At 40.3% G+C, this 20126-nt stretch overlaps 1 protein-coding gene across 1 annotated transcript in view; it reads left to right on the top strand.

The window, feature by feature from the left end:
- Positions 1-10913: 10913 nt before the first annotated feature.
- LOC112105748 (potassium voltage-gated channel subfamily KQT member 1-like) overlaps positions 10914-20126 on the top strand; it is a 582419-nt gene continuing 573206 nt past the window's right edge. Inside the window, exons 1-2 of the mRNA XM_026652211.1 lie at positions 10914-10956; positions 11479-11593. Coding sequence (XP_026507996.1) covers positions 10914-10956; positions 11479-11593 — 158 coding nt within the window. The remainder of the gene's footprint in view (positions 10957-11478; positions 11594-20126) is intronic.

The following is a 20126-nucleotide window of genomic DNA, read 5'->3' as shown; positions in this document are numbered from 1 at the left end:
GGGTTTGCAGCCCATTACCATTCATGTGCCCCTGTTTTCCCTGTTGGTTTCTCCAAATATCTACCTTCACTCAAGTTCTTTGGTGTCCAGGTCTTGGCTATACTTGGGACAGATGGTCTTTTACAAAACTTAAGCAGCCATTGCAAAATGACAGCAGACTTTTAACAAGTTTAATAATCTACCTGACGATGGTTAAAACTACCTTTCAGCTTACCTCTGGTTTTTGGTGAATCTGACTTTTTCTTGGGAGCTGGCACAGCAAGTAGAAAAAAGTAGCAGCCAGTGAGCAGGACTGGATATATATATATTGGCCATTGAGAATATTTTGGCTGGAGCTGGATTCATATATTAACTGAATCTAAACAGAATATTTAATACCAAAGAATATATAATACTACCTAAACCTAATAAGCAAATATTTTCTTTCTCTTTTTCCCTTCCTTTCCTTCTTCCCTCATTTATCTTTGTTGTGTGTAAATAGAAGTTCTCCTCTTTATCATCAGCCTCTTATTCCTCCCTGATTTGTTCAGTGGTGCCCCAATCCAGTTTGGGAGACATCAGATTGTCTTCAGTATAGCAAACTGTGTGATGTCATAGACACCGGATTGGGGCATCACAATGGAAGGTCTCTTCCCAATGACAGGGGAGGATTGTGAAATTTTCCTCCCTGTTGTCTCTGAAAGGGAATGGTGCAGTTACCAAGGGGCATAGAACCATATGGAACAATTTACCAAAGGTCATGGTGGATTCTCCATCACTGACAATTTTTAAGTCAAGATTGGATGTTTTTCTAAAATATATGTTCTAGGAATAATTTTTGGGACTTGTATGAGCTGTGCTATACAGGAGGATAGACTAGATGATCAAAGTGGCCCCTCCTGGACTTAGAATCTATGAAAAAAGGGCTCCTCTGTTTACCTTTTCCTGAGAGAGGGTTTTTTTTGGCAGGGATGATGTATTTAAGAATGACTCTGGCTGTTGAGTGGAGATGTTGTCTCTGCTTTATTCTTACTTTTTATTGTGTTAGTTGTAAATTTGGGATATGTCTTTTTTTTCCAGCCTAGAAATTTGGAAGTTAATGTTTAAAGTATGATTAATAGATTAATGTATGTTAATTGGTGAAAATACACCTGGATTCTTAAGCAATGGGTGACTGACTTTGGTATATATAAAAAGCATGAGACCTAAGAGAGGCTTGTCCAACATATATAATACACAAACTCATTGTTTAGTGATCAGCAGTGATGGGAAAAGATGTACAGAAAAAAGCTTAGATTTTTTTTTTAAATAAAGTTTCATAGGATGTAGCAGCAATAATTAAGGCCCACAGTTCAAACTATACACTGACATTTCTTATAGTACGCTTGCTGCACTGGATATTATGTTTTCAAATCATTATTCTTCATAAAGTCATGCTCAGAGGAATACCTTGAACTCTTAAACTAAGCTGCCACTTCTGCCATGGTTCCTTTATACTTTTGATAGCATTTGGAATGGAACTCAAAAACAAACCCATCAAAATAAAACCCTCCCCCCAAAAAAAAAAAAAAAAAATCCCACATACAGTAGTTTGTGCTTGTAAGACCACTCTTGAGGAGCAAAACTGGTTAAAGTAAAATGAAATAGAGGATACAATTCCTCAGGCTTGAGTTAAAAATGTTATGAGCTATCTATATTTGGTAGCTGGAGTTTACAACTTCGGATCTTATTCCTGGGTAGCATCACTATCACATGTTGAAGGTATTTTAATGTTTTATATTTCTTCAAAATTGAAGAATTATCATGAGTGATTCTGATGAGCTATTTAGTTGCTTAGAAGCTCATGACTTCTTGACACAGAAAATATTTTTATCCCTTTCTATTCTGACTTTTAATATTTTGCTTTGAGTGAACACTTACTTTGAAGTGAATTTTGGAAATCCACACAATAAAAAATAGTCATCTTGCAATATAGCAAATTAATAATTTCTGAAAAAAGCATTTCTGGGCAAAAAGATAACTGTTCACAACTATTACAATCATCTTTACAATGTAAATTTTTGAATGCAGGTGATATGAAGTTTGAATTTATCACTGATAAAGTTTTGATTTTATAGAATGGAAAAACTTAAGGATTAGAGGGCTAATATTTCAGAGAATTGGGTCACTTAGAGTGGCAACAGTGTAAAATTGCTTTTAATGTTAGGGTTGTTCATCATCATCATCACTCCAATAACTGCATTGGTCATTGGGGCACCATCATTGATGAGCAATCAACCAATTGTTGCCACCCTTGACAATTGTGTCTCTGCAAAGTCCATTCCTGTCCACTCTCTTATGTTGTCAGTCCATCTCTTCTTCTGTCTACCTCTCCTTCTCTTCCCCTGTACTGTCCCTTGGAGGATGATCTTGGATAGGCCAGATGATCTTGTTACATGTCCGTACCACTTCAGCTTGCGCTTCCTCACGGTCGTCAGGAGATCTTCATATGACCCAGTGCACTGGGTGATGATGTTGTAGACTTCTTCATTAATGACATGGTGGAAGTAGGAGATGCCCAGGATTTTACGGAACTATCTCATCTCTACTACCTGTATTTTCCATTCAAGTTCTGCTGTAAGGGTCCGTGTCATGCACACGTACAGAAAAACGGAGATGACCAACGCGTGCAGCAGTTTCAGTTTGGATTCTAGGGAGATGTTCTAATTCCTCCAAATTGGCTTTAGCTTTGCCACTGCTGCTGTTGTTTGCACAGTTCTTGCCATAATTTCTGCCTTTGATCCTTCATCAGTGATGATTGCCCCCAAATACTCTAACTGTTTCACTGTCTCCATCTCTTGTCTGCCGACAGTGATATGTGAGCTGATCCCGTCACTTTTTAGTGTCATCAGCTTGGTTTTCTCTGCACTGATTTCCATGCCGTATTTTGCAGAGGTTTCATCCAATCATTTCACAAGGTTGGCAAGTTCATCTTCGCTGCCTGCCAGTCAATGTCATCAGCGAACCAAAGATTTGAGTGTTCGCCCCCCCAATGCTGACTGTGCATATGTGATCTTCTAGGGCATCAATCATTATGCACTCCAAGTAGATGTTGAACAGTGTGGGTGAAAGAAGGCAGCCTTGCCAGACTCCAACAGTGGTGCAAAACCATTCTTCTATTGTACCATTGATGAGAACTGCACTGCTGGCCTTGGCATACAGTTGTTTAATGGTAAGAATAAGCTTATGACCAACATTGTACTACTTAATGGTTGCCCAGAGGGCTTCGTGCCATACTCTGTCAAACGCCTTCTTGAAGTCAACAAAGATGTGGTAGATGTCCTACTGGTGTTGTAAGTACTTCTCACATAGAACACAAAGGTTGAAAATCTGTTCTGTGGTTCTTCCAGCACAAAGCCAGCCTGTTTTTCAGCGATGATATTCTCCACTTGTGGCTTCAGTCTATTCAATATGACTTTCAACATCACTGTGCTATTATGGCTAATTAGGCTTATGGTCAGGTAATTTGGACACAATTGCAGGTTGCCTTTCCTTGGCAGAGTCATGATTAGTGACTGTGTCCACGTGGAGGGCCACTCACCGGTCTGCTAGATCTTGTTGCAGATCTTGGTGAATACATCTATTACTATGAATTTCATCAATTTGGGTGGGATGTTGTCAATACCTGTAGCCTTTCTGTTCTTGAGTGATTTCACAGCTGTCTCCACTTCTTTGCACAGTATTGGAAAGTCCTCCTCCTCCTCTGTTGAATCTGGGCTGTCTAGGACATTAGGATCTCCATTTGCCTGGTGGTTGTATAGATTAGAGCAGTAGTTTGTCCACCTATCGATGATGTCCCTTTCTTCTGTAAGACTGTTCCCTTCTTTGTCTTGAATTGCATTAGCTTTGGTCCATCTTTCCTTTGTCAGATCTTTTACAACCTGGAAGGCTTGTTTGCTATTTTTATTATTGATATACTCTTAAATTTTAGAGCATTGTTTTTCAATCCATATTTTCTTGGCCACCTTCATTCCTTTCTTGATCTTTCTGCCAATTGCTCTGTATTTATCAGCTCCCTCAGTGCTGTTCTTGTCTTTCTTGAGTTCTCTTCTAATGTCACACATTTGTAGTATTTAATTTGTGACCCATGGATTTGTCTTCTTACGGTGTTTCCCAAGGATGTCTATTGCTGTCATGTCTTCCTCTAAAGCAAGCAGCGGGGCAAATTTTCTGCTGATCATTGCTTGGAATGACTTTGCAATATTTCAGTCTCTGAGTCTTTCTAAGTCAAACTTTGGTTCTGGTGAACTTTGGCCTGACGATTTTCCTTAGCTGCAGCCAAAAGTTTAGCATTACAAGGTCACGATCACTTCCAATATCAGCATCGGGGAAGCTTCTTGTTTTAACTCTGTTAATCCCAGAACGAAATCAGTTTTGCACCATGATGTAGTCGATCTGGCTGTGATGTAGACTATCAGGTGCATGCCACGTTAATTGTCTGGATGCTTTATGTGCTCCTAATGTGTTTGCAAGAACCAGATTGTTATAGCTGGCAAACTCCAAAAGTCTCAATCCTTTGTCATTGGTTACCGCATTACAGAAAGGGCCACAATAATCTCGCCAAATTGCCTGTGCCCATTTTAGCATTCCAATCTCCCTGTACAATCAGGATATCTTTCTTGTGTACCTTATTGATGATGTCTTGGAGTTGATTGTAAAAATCTTCAATTTGCTCATCGTCATGGTCTATTGTAGGGACGTAGACTTGTACCACTGTGATATTAAACGGTGCAGCCTTTAGATGGATGGAAATAAGCCTGCTGGATATTGGGCAGCATCCTAATACTGAATTCTTGATATCTTTATGCACAAGAAATCCTACGCCGTTGACATGTTTGTCCTTTCCACTGTAATAGAGTACATGGCTTTCTTCCGTTAGTGCCTCTCCAAAGTTCTTCCATCTGACCTCAGAGATTCCTAGGAGGTGCCAGGTGTATTGTTCCATTTCATACGTGAGTTCTTTCAACCTCCCTATTTGACTCAATGTCCTTACATTCCATGTGGCTATGGTGATGTTATCTCTTCCACAGGTCCTCTTTGTTGGGGTTTCAGCAGTAGCATACTTGTCGTGTCCGCCCTGGTGGGAGATGGATGGTGCGGTCATTATTAACCCGAGCTGCGACCAATCCGGTATGGACATGGTTGACTTGCTCATCATATGGTGCGTCTTGGGCAACTTTCTAATCTGGAGGAGCAGTGGTCCTATTCTGAGCCCAGACCCCCAGGGGAAATGTTATGGTTACAAGGATAAAAAAACTGAATTGTCTAGCAGTGGCTTAATATTTTACAGAACACTAACCTGCACTGGCTGACTCTGCATGAATTGAATGCTTCCGATAGAAAAGAGTGCTGTTTGTCTGAGAGCATTAGAGAACCATATAATATAACTGCTAAATACTATGAGCCTCATAATAATGCTTCCCACTGACCCACTCAGAACAGGGAGGATCTAGTTTCTCCCAGTGAGAGGCTCGAACCAAATTCACACTGATTCTTGTCGATGAGATAGCTGTTCTTGGAGGCCCTACCAGCACTTGGAGAAATTGTCCTGGCTTCCCCAATGGCATCTGGTGGGTATAGGAAGTGGTAATAAATTATTCGTGGAAAAGATTTGCACTTTGCCCTTATGGGGTGAAGAGCTATTGCTCAGAAATGGAATTCATGTTAAAATATCGTCTGGTGATATGATGCATCTAGTTATTATATAAGTTGTGGCACCCCAGAGAGAGTCAGAAGCCAGAGGGCAGGCTACTGTATTATAGTCCCTGGGCAGGAACTTTGCTTTTAAACTGAGGGAGCTACAGCTTGAGTGCCTTTTCTGACTGAAATCTAGCATACAGGGAGAAAGGCAATCTGTCACATAGATATGCCCCAGATGCCTACGGTTTTATATATGAAGATGAACACCTTGAACTCAACCAAAAAAAAAAACAACCCGTATTTGAAGCTGTGCAGATTACAGAGCAGCGTGCAATGTGCTCCCTGCATCAAAGCACGGTTTAATAAGCAGGCACCAGTATTCTGCACTAACTTCAGCTTCCAAGTGGTCCTAACAGATAGTACGCAGCGTTAGTTTAATTTTTAGCTGAGAAGATTGTGAATAATCATAGAAAAGTCTGCATTGAAAATAAAAGGTTGGACACTTCTTATTCAATGCAGAGGGAAGAAAGCATATCTGGCCACAGTTACTACCTGTATATCCAGCCATCTCCTAAATCTCTGGTTGAACTGTGGTCCCTTCGTTGGCATTTCAGTAGGAATACTCAAGAGTGTGTTGTGGGGTGCTAACAGAACTCTTCTTCCCTTGAATACACTTAGGCCATGACTTACCCTTCCTTTGATAGACTATTTCAAATTCTAATAGCTTTTTGTGAGGAGAAACCCTTCCTTATATCAAGGCCAAACCTCACCCTCTGTCTGTGGCCACAAGTGATGCTGCTTCTGTGGGGTCTGAAAAATGTCTAATCCTAAATACTTGTGTGATTCCTTAAGATACTTCATACATTGTAGCATCCTTCAGTTGCTTTTTCTTAAGACCGTGATCAATGAATGGAATCTTTGCTTATAGAAATGTGGCTCGTCAGAACAAGTGCAAAATTGACAAGTCACATTCTATAGAGCTCCTTTGGAGCAGCCACAGCAATAATGCTAGAAGGGCACAGAGTTCTATTTCCAGTGCCAGAAATATTAGTTTTTCCCTAAAAACATAGTTTAAAGTAACTCTGGTTAAATGCAGGTCTGAGTCAGATGTAAGTTAAATTATTTCCTAGTTTTCTGTCCTGCTAGCAATGTTCAGTTATGCCATTTTAGAACTCTATTGTCCAGGCCTACGTTTTCACTCCTTAGCATGTGTACTATGGATTTTCCATTCTTCAGCATTGATGTGAAATGCATTAGTGTTTAGCTTGAAGATAGGCCAATCAACTGGTGCCATAGGATGAACCTGAGAGTCTGACAACTTTAATTTTCTAAGTGGACCTGCCTTTCTCATTTCTGCTCACTTTAAATCAATTACATTCACAAACAGTGATGAATTAGTGTTTCACTTTGCTTTCTTCTGGACAGTCACTTATTTTTCTTTGGTAGTATGCATATGGTGGTTCTTGGTTGAATCGAATTGTTACTTCATGGCAATGTTTTCCAAGTTAGTCCCTTGTATTTAGATCTGCTCTCGGTTGTTTGTACCAAGTTTTCTAGAAGTATCAACATTAAAATATGCAGAAGAGAACTTCCATAGAACCTGTTTGGCTCATTAGCAGCTTTGACAAATTTTGTTGCTTCGGATCAAAATGATTTAAGTAAACTTATATATGTCCATAGATATTTTCAATGGTTTTTGCATGAAATAAATGAAGCAATGTCTATTATATTGTTTTAAAGACAAACTGTTGATGAATATCCAAAGAATTGTATGCCTGATTTTCAGAGGCGCTGAGCTCTTACAACTCCCATTTATTTGAATAGCAGGTGAATGTCAGGCCCTATGTTTGATTGAAATGAACATAAGGTACTAGTGCTTTTTAAAGTGTTAGCTAGTCTCAATTCTTAAAATATATTATTTTGCAGTTACAGGGTTAGCTGCACCTCTGTCCCCTTTGAGGTCTCTCTAAGTGCACTCTCTCCGGTGCCAAGCTTCATACCTTTACCTATCCCAGCAAGGAATTTTGCAGTTCTCCCACTCTTAGACCTGGAGATGGGCTGTAGTAGTCTGTATCTGCCAAGCGTATCCAGTGGGTCTGACTGAGTATGGACACCTGCAGTTCTTCCCTTTGGGACCAGTGGTATATGGTGACTAAACAGCTTTCTTAAAACAAAAGTTTTATATAGCACTAGGAACAAAGCATTAGAGAAAAAGGATTTTAAAACCATCTACATGCATGTCTAATGTAGCTAGAGTACTATCAGCTAGAGTACTGCATGATGGTGGCCTAGGCATCTCCTCTGTTCATGGGCTTTGGCCTTTCCTTGTCAAATCTAGCTTTGTAGGTTGACTGGAGAAGAAAAGACAGAATCATCAAAGTTCTGGCATTGCCCCTGTGGGAGCTAAATGTTTGCTGGTAGGTGGCTTTGTGGAGCGATTCTTCTTTTTCCTGCCTGTTCTCCAGACAGACCCTTCCTGAGTTAAATCAATATATTCATATAAGAGACACTATACTAGTAACCAGGCCAACATACAGTATTAATAAATTATTACAGGGAAGCTCTAAATCCATCACAACATTAAATACTTCTGATAACTGTGAATACAGATATATGTAAAGAGAGAAGATTTTTAACCACTAAGTTAATAAGTCCATGAATCATTTGAAAATAGTGGCATAAAATGTTGCTCTATCATACCACTAGAATGAATTTCCATTTGTCTTTATCAATGCATGCAATATATTGGGTAAGGCCAAAAGAATATCAAGACCTGACAGCAAGACCAACTTTGAAAATAACTACGGAAACTCTGGCTATTAGCAGATTCTGTGTTAAATAAAAAAAAAATCTGTTGCCTGGATTGATAAAGGCTGTAATGTCTGAATTGTTGTTAACACTTCTTGATGCAGTATGTGATAAAATATCCGAATTTTATGTCTTTTTATAGCAGGTGTGTCTAAAGTGTAATCTGCAGGCCAAACAAAGTACAAGGGTTCACAAGGCAACCTATGGCAACCTTCATCCTTAATGAATTATGTGGACTTTTGTGGATATTTTTTGTTCAGAAATTATAAATAACCAGAGAACTGCCTGTTATCCCAATCTCTCTTTTGTTGCTGTATTAGTGAGAGACATTTTCATGCATCAAGATATTTTGGAGAAACAGGATACTGCTTATAATACAGATCCAAAAGAACTATCCAAAAAGTGCATGAAAACAAATGTTGATATTTTAATTTCACCAGCATCAGGTTATAATGTACTCATAATCTGACTAAATTGAACCTCAAGTTTTCATGATTGAAGCTGATGAATCAGCAGATTTTTAGCTTAACTGAAAGAGTTTTAATTTCTTGTCATAACAAACTTATTTATATATTTTCCCTTTTTTCCTATTGCTTCAAATGACATGCTTAATATTGGTCTGGCCTCGAAGAAAGCAGCGAAATGATCAGTTTTTTTCACCTAAGCAAAATTATAGTGCTATCAATCCAAACCATTCTCCTTCCAAACAGTTCTCAATTGCAGATGAAACTCAAAAGATAAATACAAGAAGAAGGCAAGAAAATGGATGATTATCAAAAGATCATAGAAAGATTTTAACTATTCTTGACTGGAATGAAAAACATGAAAAAATGCAATACCATGCGTCTCCAAAAAGGTCACCTCAGAGAAACAGTGCCAATAGCCCTACATTTAGAGGACTGAAGTCAGTAGGAGTTAGACTTGAGTAAGGATTGTACACATGGGCCCATAGTAAATTGCCTGAAATAATTAAAAAACTGTTCCATACACATCCATCATCTTGAAAATTTGTGTATACATTATGTCTAGAAAGCCAATGTCTCTGCATGTATTACAAATCTAGAAGGAGCAGAGAGCTGGTTATTCAGAAAGCTAGAGAAGTATGTATCCCTCTTTGGACAACCTGGAGGGAACTAAACACAAGTATGGCTAAGAGTACACGAAAAGGGTGTAATAGTGGCTCTGCAACGTACTTGCAATGTAGCTTCTGAAAAGCTGTATTTACGGTGGTAATGTATTGAAACATATATTGTATGGGGTTATCAATCAGGTAGGACATGATGTTAGAACAACTGTGTTCTGAGATCATGCCTTATAATAAATATCCATTTCCTACAGCCTGAAGAAAAATGCTGCCAGTGGTTCCCCCAGCATAACTGTGGATCAATGAGCCACTTCATGCTACAAGGGCAACAGGTGTGCTTGGAAAGCTCAGAGTTGGCCTTTGTTTCTTTAGGGATGTACCAAGATCCATGAAGTATTTGCATTTTATTCCACAATGTATTACAGATTTTCAGGATCTGCAAAGTTGTCAGGCCTTGCCCTCTACTCTTTTCAGGCTTGTTCAAACTCCTCCCACAAGTGGGCAGCATTGTGATGTGTTTTCTACCCCATCAAACTGGCACAATGTTTGTTACACATTTTCCCCCATCGGTGGGAATGGAAACATTAGCCCAGAATTATTAATCTTCATTAGCATTGAGTACATTTCCTATATCCTCTTCATCTTCCGCCCTGAAGGCATGAATATGGGGGGTCACCAAACAAGATATAGTCTTTCACCATAATACTTACGTTCATAAATTCAGGCTAGGAATAAACCTATTGACAGACACCATGTTGGGGAAAAAATGCTCTCAGGGATATCCAGTTAATGAGCTTGGGCAGCCTACCTGCTGTACAGCCTCTAATATAATTACATAGTTCTTCCCACCCACCACTGAAAAGGTCTCTGTTAACATATAACATGGGACATGTCTTTTAGCCACAGTCTCAACTATTTGAGTGCTAAAATTAAAAGTATAGCAAGAAATTGATAGTTACATGGTGAAAATGAGTCTGTATCCTTCTCAGAAACCTGCCATGCATCCTGCTACTCTAGCACCATTGATTTAATATGGGGTTGAGTGAGGGACCATGAGAAGTGGCTATAGGAAGTGGAGGGGAGAGACAGATTCTGAACTGGCTTCTTTCTCTCCCACATCCCCATCTTGCAATATTTGTTTTTGTGTGTGGATAGTCTCTTTCCTCCTAATTCTGGTGGGAAGATTTTGTCTTTGGCCCAATATCTTTGTTCTGTTTCCTGGTTCCAAGTTCCCTTTGTGAGCTGTCAGCAGGGAGCACAGAGGATCAAGGACTTTTAAGGTTCCTTTCTGACTGGCTGTCCCTTTTTCTGGTAACCTGTCACCACTCCCCACCCATAGCTCAGGGAAGCACAGTGCGTGCTCATGATCTCCACAGCATCCAACGCTGACAGAGTTGAGTGGCTGTGTAAGCAGTGTGCGTTTGCCACTGAGTGATGATTCCCTCTTCAAGGTTTTCGTAATATTCAGTGGCTGTGAAGCCTGGCACTTGGGAGCCTCATGGACCCAGTTCTTGGCTCATAGAGAACCTGGATGTAGTGGAATACTATTTATTGCAAAATAAATCAAAGTTCCCAATTGTTTTCATTCATTGCAGTGTCCAAATTGCAATTCTTTTCGTATAGTGAACTTCCACTTAGAGCGAAAGTTGGTCTTCAGGAAAAAACATGCTTAACTGTAAGAGGGTCCCTGTGTGTTTGATCTCATTGTGTATGTACCACATCATATGTGTACATTTGTATTTTTGCATGTGGCTTATACGTGTGTAATAATTATCAAAACAATTCATTGCATCTACTCTAAAAATGTAGTGTCTTATGATGGGACTGTTTAAAAAAAAGATCTACTATGGAAATTCATGGGTGAGGGGAAAGAATTTGAAGATGCTGCCTCCCTAATGTACTGTGCTCTTTCTAAATTATTTGTCTAGTGAGAAGGCGCTTAGAAGGAAACAGCAATGAAATTTCACAGGACAACAGCTTCATCGATGACATAGACCTCATATCAGAGGAGTCACCACTGCCTGCTGTATCTGATGTGGCACAGTAAGTGGAATAATGGCTTTTACTGGATAATATAAACATCAGCTAATGGTGGCAGAAAATGCTATATACTGAATAGAAGTTTTTGATTTTTTTTTAAACACACTTGCAGTTAACTTTAAGCTAAGAGCTGTTACTCAGTATAATGTATTGGGACAGAAAAACTGCTCTTTAAGACATGGTTAGGAGACTTGGTGTTTTTGGTTTGTGACTTCATCTTTTGCGTCCATTAAAAATGTTTCCTGAGACTGATTCTTAAGGGCAGGTTCAGCCTCTGCAGACTTCTGAATGGGTCTGATCATCAAAATCTCCGAATGTATTGAAAGTTCATTGTAGGTCATAATGAAACACTTGTGTGTGGACATGACCTGAAAGGAAGGAAACAATTGTTGAAAGGACAATTGAAGTGAAATGTTTGCCTCCAAGAGGAAATGCACTTGTAGGATATTACCCCAAAGGTAGTGTAGACACTTAAACAGCTATGTTCATAAAGGAATTATATGGATATACTTAACAGGGAAACAGCGCTTTCAAGAATTAGAGGGTAGAATAATTAATGCAGTTCTGATTGTCACTGGGTAGGACCTGAAGAGCATGTCTACACTCAGCGTCCATTGCAGGGGTGTTGATTTCGTGAAATTGTTTGTCATATCACTTACCTTTTGGTTTCGCAAGTACATGCATCAATACTGTTTGATAGAACCACACCGCACATTGGCCACTCTGTAGCAGTGCATTCAGGGACTCTGAAACATTTGTCCTATAATGCTCAAGTCTCTTGCGAGTGTAGCGACTTTGGGGATAACTTTCAAACTTGGGGCAGCACATTGGCAGTTGTAGCTGGCACTGACTGAACCAGTGAAGCTGTGATGCTTGTGGCTTTGTGTTAAGCTGAAGCGAAACTAATGTAATCTATACTTATTTAGCCAGACCTCAACAAAAGGCCTCATCCTAGGTGCTGCAACCAATACTTGTGATTAAAAACTCCTGCGATGGCAGTGGTGTGTGGAAAAAAGGTACATCACAAGAGGTGCAATCTCAAGGCATTCTAAGCAATGTCTTTTTTTTAATTACTTTTTGTCCAGTGTAGACAGAGCAGAAAGAATCTCAAATCTCGTCTGGCAGTGTGTAGTGCTTTTACTTGTATGTCCCTCTCAGGGATAAGGATGTGTTGGTTTTTCATCTGAGAAATACGTGAAGAATAAATCTTGCTTCTTAGTATGTGAGTGTGTTATTAAACTAAAAAATGATGGCTGTTTTTAATGTCAAATGTGAAAACTATCTTGTCTTCACATTTGGAAAGGAAAGTATGAAAGTGGCTTAGTGAGGAAGTTGGATGATTGAACCTTCAGAGTATGACAAGTAGATGGCTGGAAAATAAGGTTACATTATATTTTTTGCAGTGAAGTTGTAATTTGTTAAACTCTGGTACTCCATGTGCAAGTGACTCTTGCATTTGAGTTTTCTTCTTCAAAGTAAGGGGGGGAAATGGCTAAAAGCCCTATTTTGTGAGGTCAATACAGCGAGATTACATTCCAGCTGCCATTGGGTGCAGAACAACGTTGTTATTCCCAGCACAATGCAAACAAAAGTTTTGTGGATTTAGTCAATAATAAAGATAGTGAATTGCATGGTAACTTACAATTAAGAGGTGAGATTTGAATTCCTGGTCCCATCTTTCCCAGTTCAGGGAATTTTTTTAAGCTTTAGAGGTATCTGGTGAAAATCTCCCCGCCTTGCACACTGGAAGTGAACGGCATTCGTCCTGCAGCAGATTTGTCATCAGATTAAAATTGAATGGGTTTGCCTTTTGTGACTAAAAAGTTATAAAAGTCTTTGAAGACAAACACTCCCAATGTGCAACTGCTATTCTATGAAACAGCACAAGAAAAACAACCAGGTGCCAAAGAACAGGTTCCAGAGGGTTTTAGATTGCATGCAAACGGAGACAATCCCAGTGGGGGGAAAAAAAAATCACCAAAGCAATTCATTTTTCATCAAACGACCATGAAAATCAAAATTGCTCAGTTTCTATTCTGTGTTTTTAGTTTCTGCTGATTCAATAAGATTTGGATAAAATAAAGGTTTAAAATACCTGTGTTACAGAGTTCAGTTTTAACAACTTTAACTATGGTGAAACTACTGCTGATACAAGAGCAGCATGATAGTCATTAGTGCTTGAGTTGCAACTTTAGGATGGTTGCGTTGTTTGGTTTAGAAAGATTTTAGTGATATTAACATTTAAAAATCAACAAGGAAGGTTGTTTAGCAAATGCAACACTTGTACTATCATAATATCCCGTTTTAAACAACCATGCCAGTTCATGAGTTTAGCTGGATTTGTACTGTGAGGTTATACTGTATGAGAATGAAGCTACCCTAAAGTATCTAAATACAAATTTAATCAAGGGGCTCTTCTGTGTTTACATGAAGCTTGGACTTTGAAATTCATGCATGCACTATAGCATATTTGGTATTTAGCCAACACTGTTAGATCTGCAAAATAATGGTTTACGTAAGCTAATAAGGTGTGTTTTTCAAAGTAAGTAAAACATGTTTACTTTAAACTAGTAAATGTATCAACATATATAGGGCCCTCATCCTGTTGGCTCTACCCATGTGAGTGGTCCCACTGGCTTTAAGTGGACTTATATGCATGAATGGGGCAAGTAAAACTTGACTTGCATTTACTGGAGAAGCCAGAGACGCATCTAAAGGAATCATTCAGGTAGATAATATCCATACTGAAAAGTGTGATTTTTCTGGGTGAACAAAACATTTTAAAAAGTACCAAAACATGCATTTACATGTCATAACCCTTAGTATATCTTTACAGTAGAGATCATGAGGGCTAAATGAAATCATAATCATGTTCTAACCTTCTATAAGGTTTTTGTCCTTAATATGGTTGAAACCACGACAGCCACAACCATTCATTATTGTAGATTTTCTTTTTCTGGGAAACCAAAAAATGCTAAAGACCACTGGGGTCATGAACAGGGGTCAGGGGTTTATGACAGCCTTTCTTTTTCTTGATAACCAAAATAGGAGGAGACACCCAGTTAGATCCCTGCTAGATGGGAAAGGATTCCTGGGGAGGGGGAGTGTCCCAATATGGAAAAGGTTGAGAAGCACTGCTTCAGGCTATGAGATTCCCTAGTAGTCTGTAGCGCAGTTCTATAGTTTTAACTCTGTACTCAGTTGAAATAATTCCTATCCATACTGGTCAGGGAAATTGTACGAGAATTATTAGCAACAACTGTGTTCAGACATGACATTGATATCTCCGTTTCAACAATTGGAAAGCTCTAAAAGGCACAATATGGTGCCAAGCTTTTATAGACTTTTTAAGAGCTTTCTAGCCAGCATGCCACTAACTTGGATTGTCCTGCTTTGATGGGCTTGTTTCCAACCTTTATATTTTCATATGTATGTGTTAACTATTTTTTGCATGTTATGACCTAAACATTAGATGTAGGTGTAATGGCATGATCCCAGAATGGACCTGTGTAGCAAGAGTGCATGGGCTTCTCTTTCTAAAGTCTGGGAGACAGTTCAGTATTCCATTAGTTTTGTTCATCTGGGATTTTTTTGGACATCCACATATGCTATTAAAAGGTTTTGGGTAACATTTTGAAAGGTGCCCATGTTCCATTTTCAAAAGTGAGATAGGCACTTAGAAGCCTAAGGCTAGGTCTACACTACAGCGGGCGGTCGACCTAAGATACGCAACTTCAGCTACGTGAATAGCATAGCTGAAGTTGCGTATTTTAGGTCGACTTACCTGGCTGTGAGGACGGCGGCAAGTCGACCGCTGCCGCGCCGCCGTCGACTCCGCTGCCGCCGCTTGCCGCGGTGGATTTCCGGAGTCGACGGCAGAGCGATCAGGGATCGATTTTATCGTGTCTTCACTAGACGCAATAAGTCGATCCCCAATAGACCGATTGCTACCCGCCGATCCGGCGGGTAGTGAAGACGTGCCCTAAGTCCCACTGACTTCCAATGAGACATAGGCTCCTAAGTGCTTAAGACTGTTCTGAAAATGGAACTTAAGTTCCTGTGTCACTTAGGTTTTTTTTTTTTAAATTATCCTTTGCAATCTTCTCTTATTAAAATTGTACTCATATAAATTTATTCAGCTGTATAATACCAAACTCTGATGAATTATCTCTGTTCACTGGGTAATTTTAAACCATGGGCCTTTGATAACTAAAATAGAAGCAAAATATATTGAATATGTCCAGTTTATGTTTAGTGAGGATTTATTTTAAAAATAGCAGCCTAATATAAACACAGACTGTACCCAGGGCCGGCCCACAACATTTTGGCACCTGAGGCAGGGAGCTCAAATGATGCCTCCATGCCCCCTCACTTAGGCCAAAACTTTGAAAGGTCTCAATTCTGCCTTCTTCCTGTTCTACTCCTCTCATGGTACTGCTCTGCTACCCCAATAAAGGAGAATTAACAACTTAAAATGCCTTGTTTAAAAATTTTAAGTAACACTTAACTTTCAAATGCCTGAACAGCAAATGTAACTTTTCTTGTCTGCATAGTAAACACTGGCATTTTTATCTGTTTGAATAATCGAAGTGGTGCTTTCCATGCCTTCCTGGTTGCAAAGATTTGAACTGCTTCCTGAAGGTCCATAGTCTGGGCCAGCTCATGCTCTTTTGAGATGGTTGCAAGGCCGACAAGCCTCTCCTGTGTCATTGTGGAGCGTAGATGTGTTTTTATTAACTTCAGCTTGGAGAAGCTGCGTTCACCACTGGCAACAGTTACAGGAAGTGTTAGAAGTATGTGCAGAGCAACAAAAGCATTTGGAAAGAGGGTGGTCATCTTATTTGTGCACATATATTCCAGAACAGCCTTTGGAGTTGATCCTGCTGAAATGTATCTTGAAAGGGCTTTCAGTTCATCACCTAAATCACTCGCATCAATATCCCGCATGTAAAAATGTGTCAACACTGTCTCTAGTGCCCTGCATTGCTGGTGTAGGTCTTCTTCAGGTACAGTGAGGAGTTTTGGAATATCATACAACATCCCAAATATACTGCTGTGTTCCTTGAGCTGCATGAAACGTTCTTCAACTGACTGTATTGCACAATCTAGCACCTGGTTAAATAATTCAACTTTGAACTTTGTTGTTTGGGGTCTCTTACGGGATTATCCCGTGCCTCGTAATCAAAATGTCTTAGTCTTCGGTGACTCTTGTATTCTTGAATGGGTGGGAAAATAGCTTCAGTGTGAAGTTCCTCTGCCAGCTTCTGTGCACTCTTCAGAACGTTTTGAAATCCCTCATCTGACCGGTAAGACTGTAGGTGTGACTTTGCTTTATCCAGTTGTTCCATTGCTCCAGATATATCAAGGTCAGCACCTTGGAGTCTCTTGCATACAACATTTATTTCAAACAGTATGTCATGCCACAACACTAAGCCACACAGAAATTTGAAGTTATGTATGTTTCTGGTGATTCCATTTCCCTCTGCCATTGTTCTCCCACAAACAGTTCCTGTCATAGCATTATCCTCCATAATGGCAACTTTGGCATCATCTAACTTCCCAATTTGGTGTTTGATAGGCTTTATCGCCGCCACTCGATTTTCCCAACGCGTGGCACTCAGTGGTTTCAGTGTCAGAGAGGATGTTCCCAGATGTTGCTTCAAAATTTGCCATCAATGAGTTGATGCAGAGAAATATACATAGATTCTTTGAATTACAATAAAAAATTCAGCAGCCCCACTAGAAGCTGATGCTGCATCACTGACCACCAAGTTCAATGAATGAGAACTGCATGTGACAAAAAAAGCTCGAGGGTTTAACTCTCGGATCCGTGTCTGCACTCCTCTGTTCTTTCCTCTCATGTTGGCACCATTATCGTAGCCCTGACCTCTAATGTCAGCTATCGCAATTCCCGTATCTTCCAGCTTTTTAAGAATTACATTTGTCGTACCAGCTCCTGTAGTATCATCAATGTCAATAAATTCTAGAAAATGCTCTCTGACAGTCAGGAGCGGTGCCAGGGTTTTTGCTGACCTAGGCGGCAGCGCTCCTCCTCTGAGCATTCAGGGGGTCTGGGGTCTTCGGCGGCAGGGGTCCTTCCACTCCGTGTCTTCGGGGCACTTCGGCGGTGGGTCCCGGAGCGAGTGAAGGACCTGCCGCCAAATTTCCACCGAAGACCTGGAGCGGAAGGACCCCCCGCCGCCGAATTTCCGCCAAGGGCGGCAAAATGCCGCCCCCCAAATCCTGCCGCCCTAGGCAACCGCCTAGGGTCGCTTAGTGGAAGTGCCGGCCCTGCTGAGAGTCACCATTACAGGGACTTTTTCACTAGGTTCTGTTGTTACAAAACACACCATTAAAGTCATTTGTTCTGTATGGCTGATGTCAGGTGTGCAGTCCAGAATAACAGAGTAATATCTTGCTGACTTCAGATCTGCCACAATCTTCTGTTTGACTTTTGTTGCCAGTAACTGTATGATCTAATTTTGAATAGTTTTTTCCAAGGTAGTGCTGTGTGTACATTTCTTGGATGGTGACTCTTCTTAGATGTTCCTGGAGTACAGCATCAAACTCAGCCATGAGCTCCACAATTTTAAGGAAGTTTCCATTGTTTGGCACATACAGCTGATCTGAAGTGCCACGCTAGGTTTTGGGTAGCAAGCATTCTCTCAATGGCAATGAGCTTTTTCAGAACATTTTGCCAGTAAAGAGACTCTGATGCAATCTTCTCTTGATGCTGATCATCTATGGTGGCCTTTAACCTTAGTCTCATCTCAAGCTCTTTCCACCTATGGAATGCTCTCTGGTGATTTGCTGCCTTCTCACGGCATGCCAGATTTCTAGCCAGATTTTTCCAGTCCTTTGTTCCTGTAGAACCCAATGTGGCTGGAACATTAGACTGGAAGAGTTTGCAACAAAAACACTATGCAGCATTCTGGGTTTTTGAGTACATAAGCCATGGCCTCTCCACTTTGTCACCATTGGGGATTTCACGCCAGTAATGTGTTGGATGGAAACTTCTGTTTTCATTGTGTTTGGGGAACATGAAGTTTTTCACTTGCTGTGGCCCATGTGGTACAAGGAAGTCCCTCAGGCTACTGCTCAAGTGGGTCCACAGTCCTGGATCATCTAGACTTAAGGGACTAAACTCAGCAGCAGCTGTTTCTTGCACCTCCAGCACACTCTTCTTCAGGAATGTGCATGGTTACATCCATTTGAGATATGGATGCTGCAGTAGCTGCCAGGTCACCTGCACTCTGACTAACTGGAAGATCAGGCATCTCCTCACCACTCTCATCCTCACTGGGGCCGGAAGGCTCACCGTGAACATTTGTATCTATGTATCTCAGGAGAGCTCCTTCCTGCTTAGATAGGAAAGCTTCCTTTGCTTGCTTGCTTTTTCTGAATGCTGCCCCAGAGGGGCGTTTTCTTCTTTCACTCATGACTGCTGTTCTGTGCCAGCTATAGTGGCTCTCAACACTCAATTGAAGGGGACAAATAAGCAGGCTGGTAGCAGGGCCTGAGTGAGGGAAGATATCAGCGTCTTAAGGACCTAACTGGCTCCTACTACTTCAGTTGACTGCCCATCCTCCTCAAGTGGGTTCAGGGAAGCAGCAGGAAACAGGAAGCTCCCTGAGAAGCTGGTGTTAATCAATCCAGGCTCCTGGGGGTGCTAGAGAGGTACAAAAGAGGCTCCTCCTCCTCTCTCTCCCTGCAGCTCCTGCTGCTTTCTGTTATTCCCTCTCATCTTTTCTCCTGCCTGCCTGTTATGTCTCTTGTGCCCTCCTTCCTCCAGCACAGCACTCCACCATCTCTGTGCATCTAGAGCCGAGAGAATACATATGCACCAGCAGCAGACACAATTTTCTACGCTCTGGGTCCTAGTGGCACCCCCTCCCCACAGTCTGGGACCTGAGGCGGCCGCCTCAGTTCGCCTCATGGTAAGGCCAGCCCTGACTGTACCAGTCAGTATGAGATTAAGAGCAAAATTATTTTCTGATCCACCGTATACGTCTGTCTTTAACATTCTGTAGTCCATGTAGAATGTGCAATAGATATCTGCATTGTGTATCAGAGAATTTTACTCACAGTATATTATGTCTATAGGAACTTTGCTTGCTAATTTGTGGAAAATCAATGTGTTTGAGTCCTCAACAATGTGTTTGATTCCTTTTTTCAGAACAAGAAATTAGTTTTGAACATAGTAAATTATACAGTACAATACAGTATAGAATTTGATTACACTAATTGATTGGTTCTATCGTTCATTTGTGTAAGAAACAATTATTTTCATTACATCTTCTGTTTAGTATATGAAGAACTGTGATTTTTGTTAAGTTCATTTGGTATATTATACTTTTCAAACATCGTACTTGCATTTCCAGATCATATTAAAACGTATATGTATTTCTGTCTTGGTGGAAATTCTGGGAAATAATTGTAGAAAACTGATACTATATAAATATAAAATAGACTTTAAATTCTGCATGATGTTTAGAGATGGGTAAAATTCTTAAATCTGGGCAAAAGTTTTTGGCCA

Source organism: Terrapene carolina, unplaced genomic scaffold, assembly GCF_002925995.2.
Source record: "Terrapene carolina triunguis isolate 2854851 unplaced genomic scaffold, T_m_triunguis-2.0 Scaffold112, whole genome shotgun sequence".
Taxonomy (NCBI): domain Eukaryota; kingdom Metazoa; phylum Chordata; order Testudines; family Emydidae; genus Terrapene; species Terrapene triunguis.
This window is presented reverse-complemented; position numbering and strand designations above follow the sequence as displayed.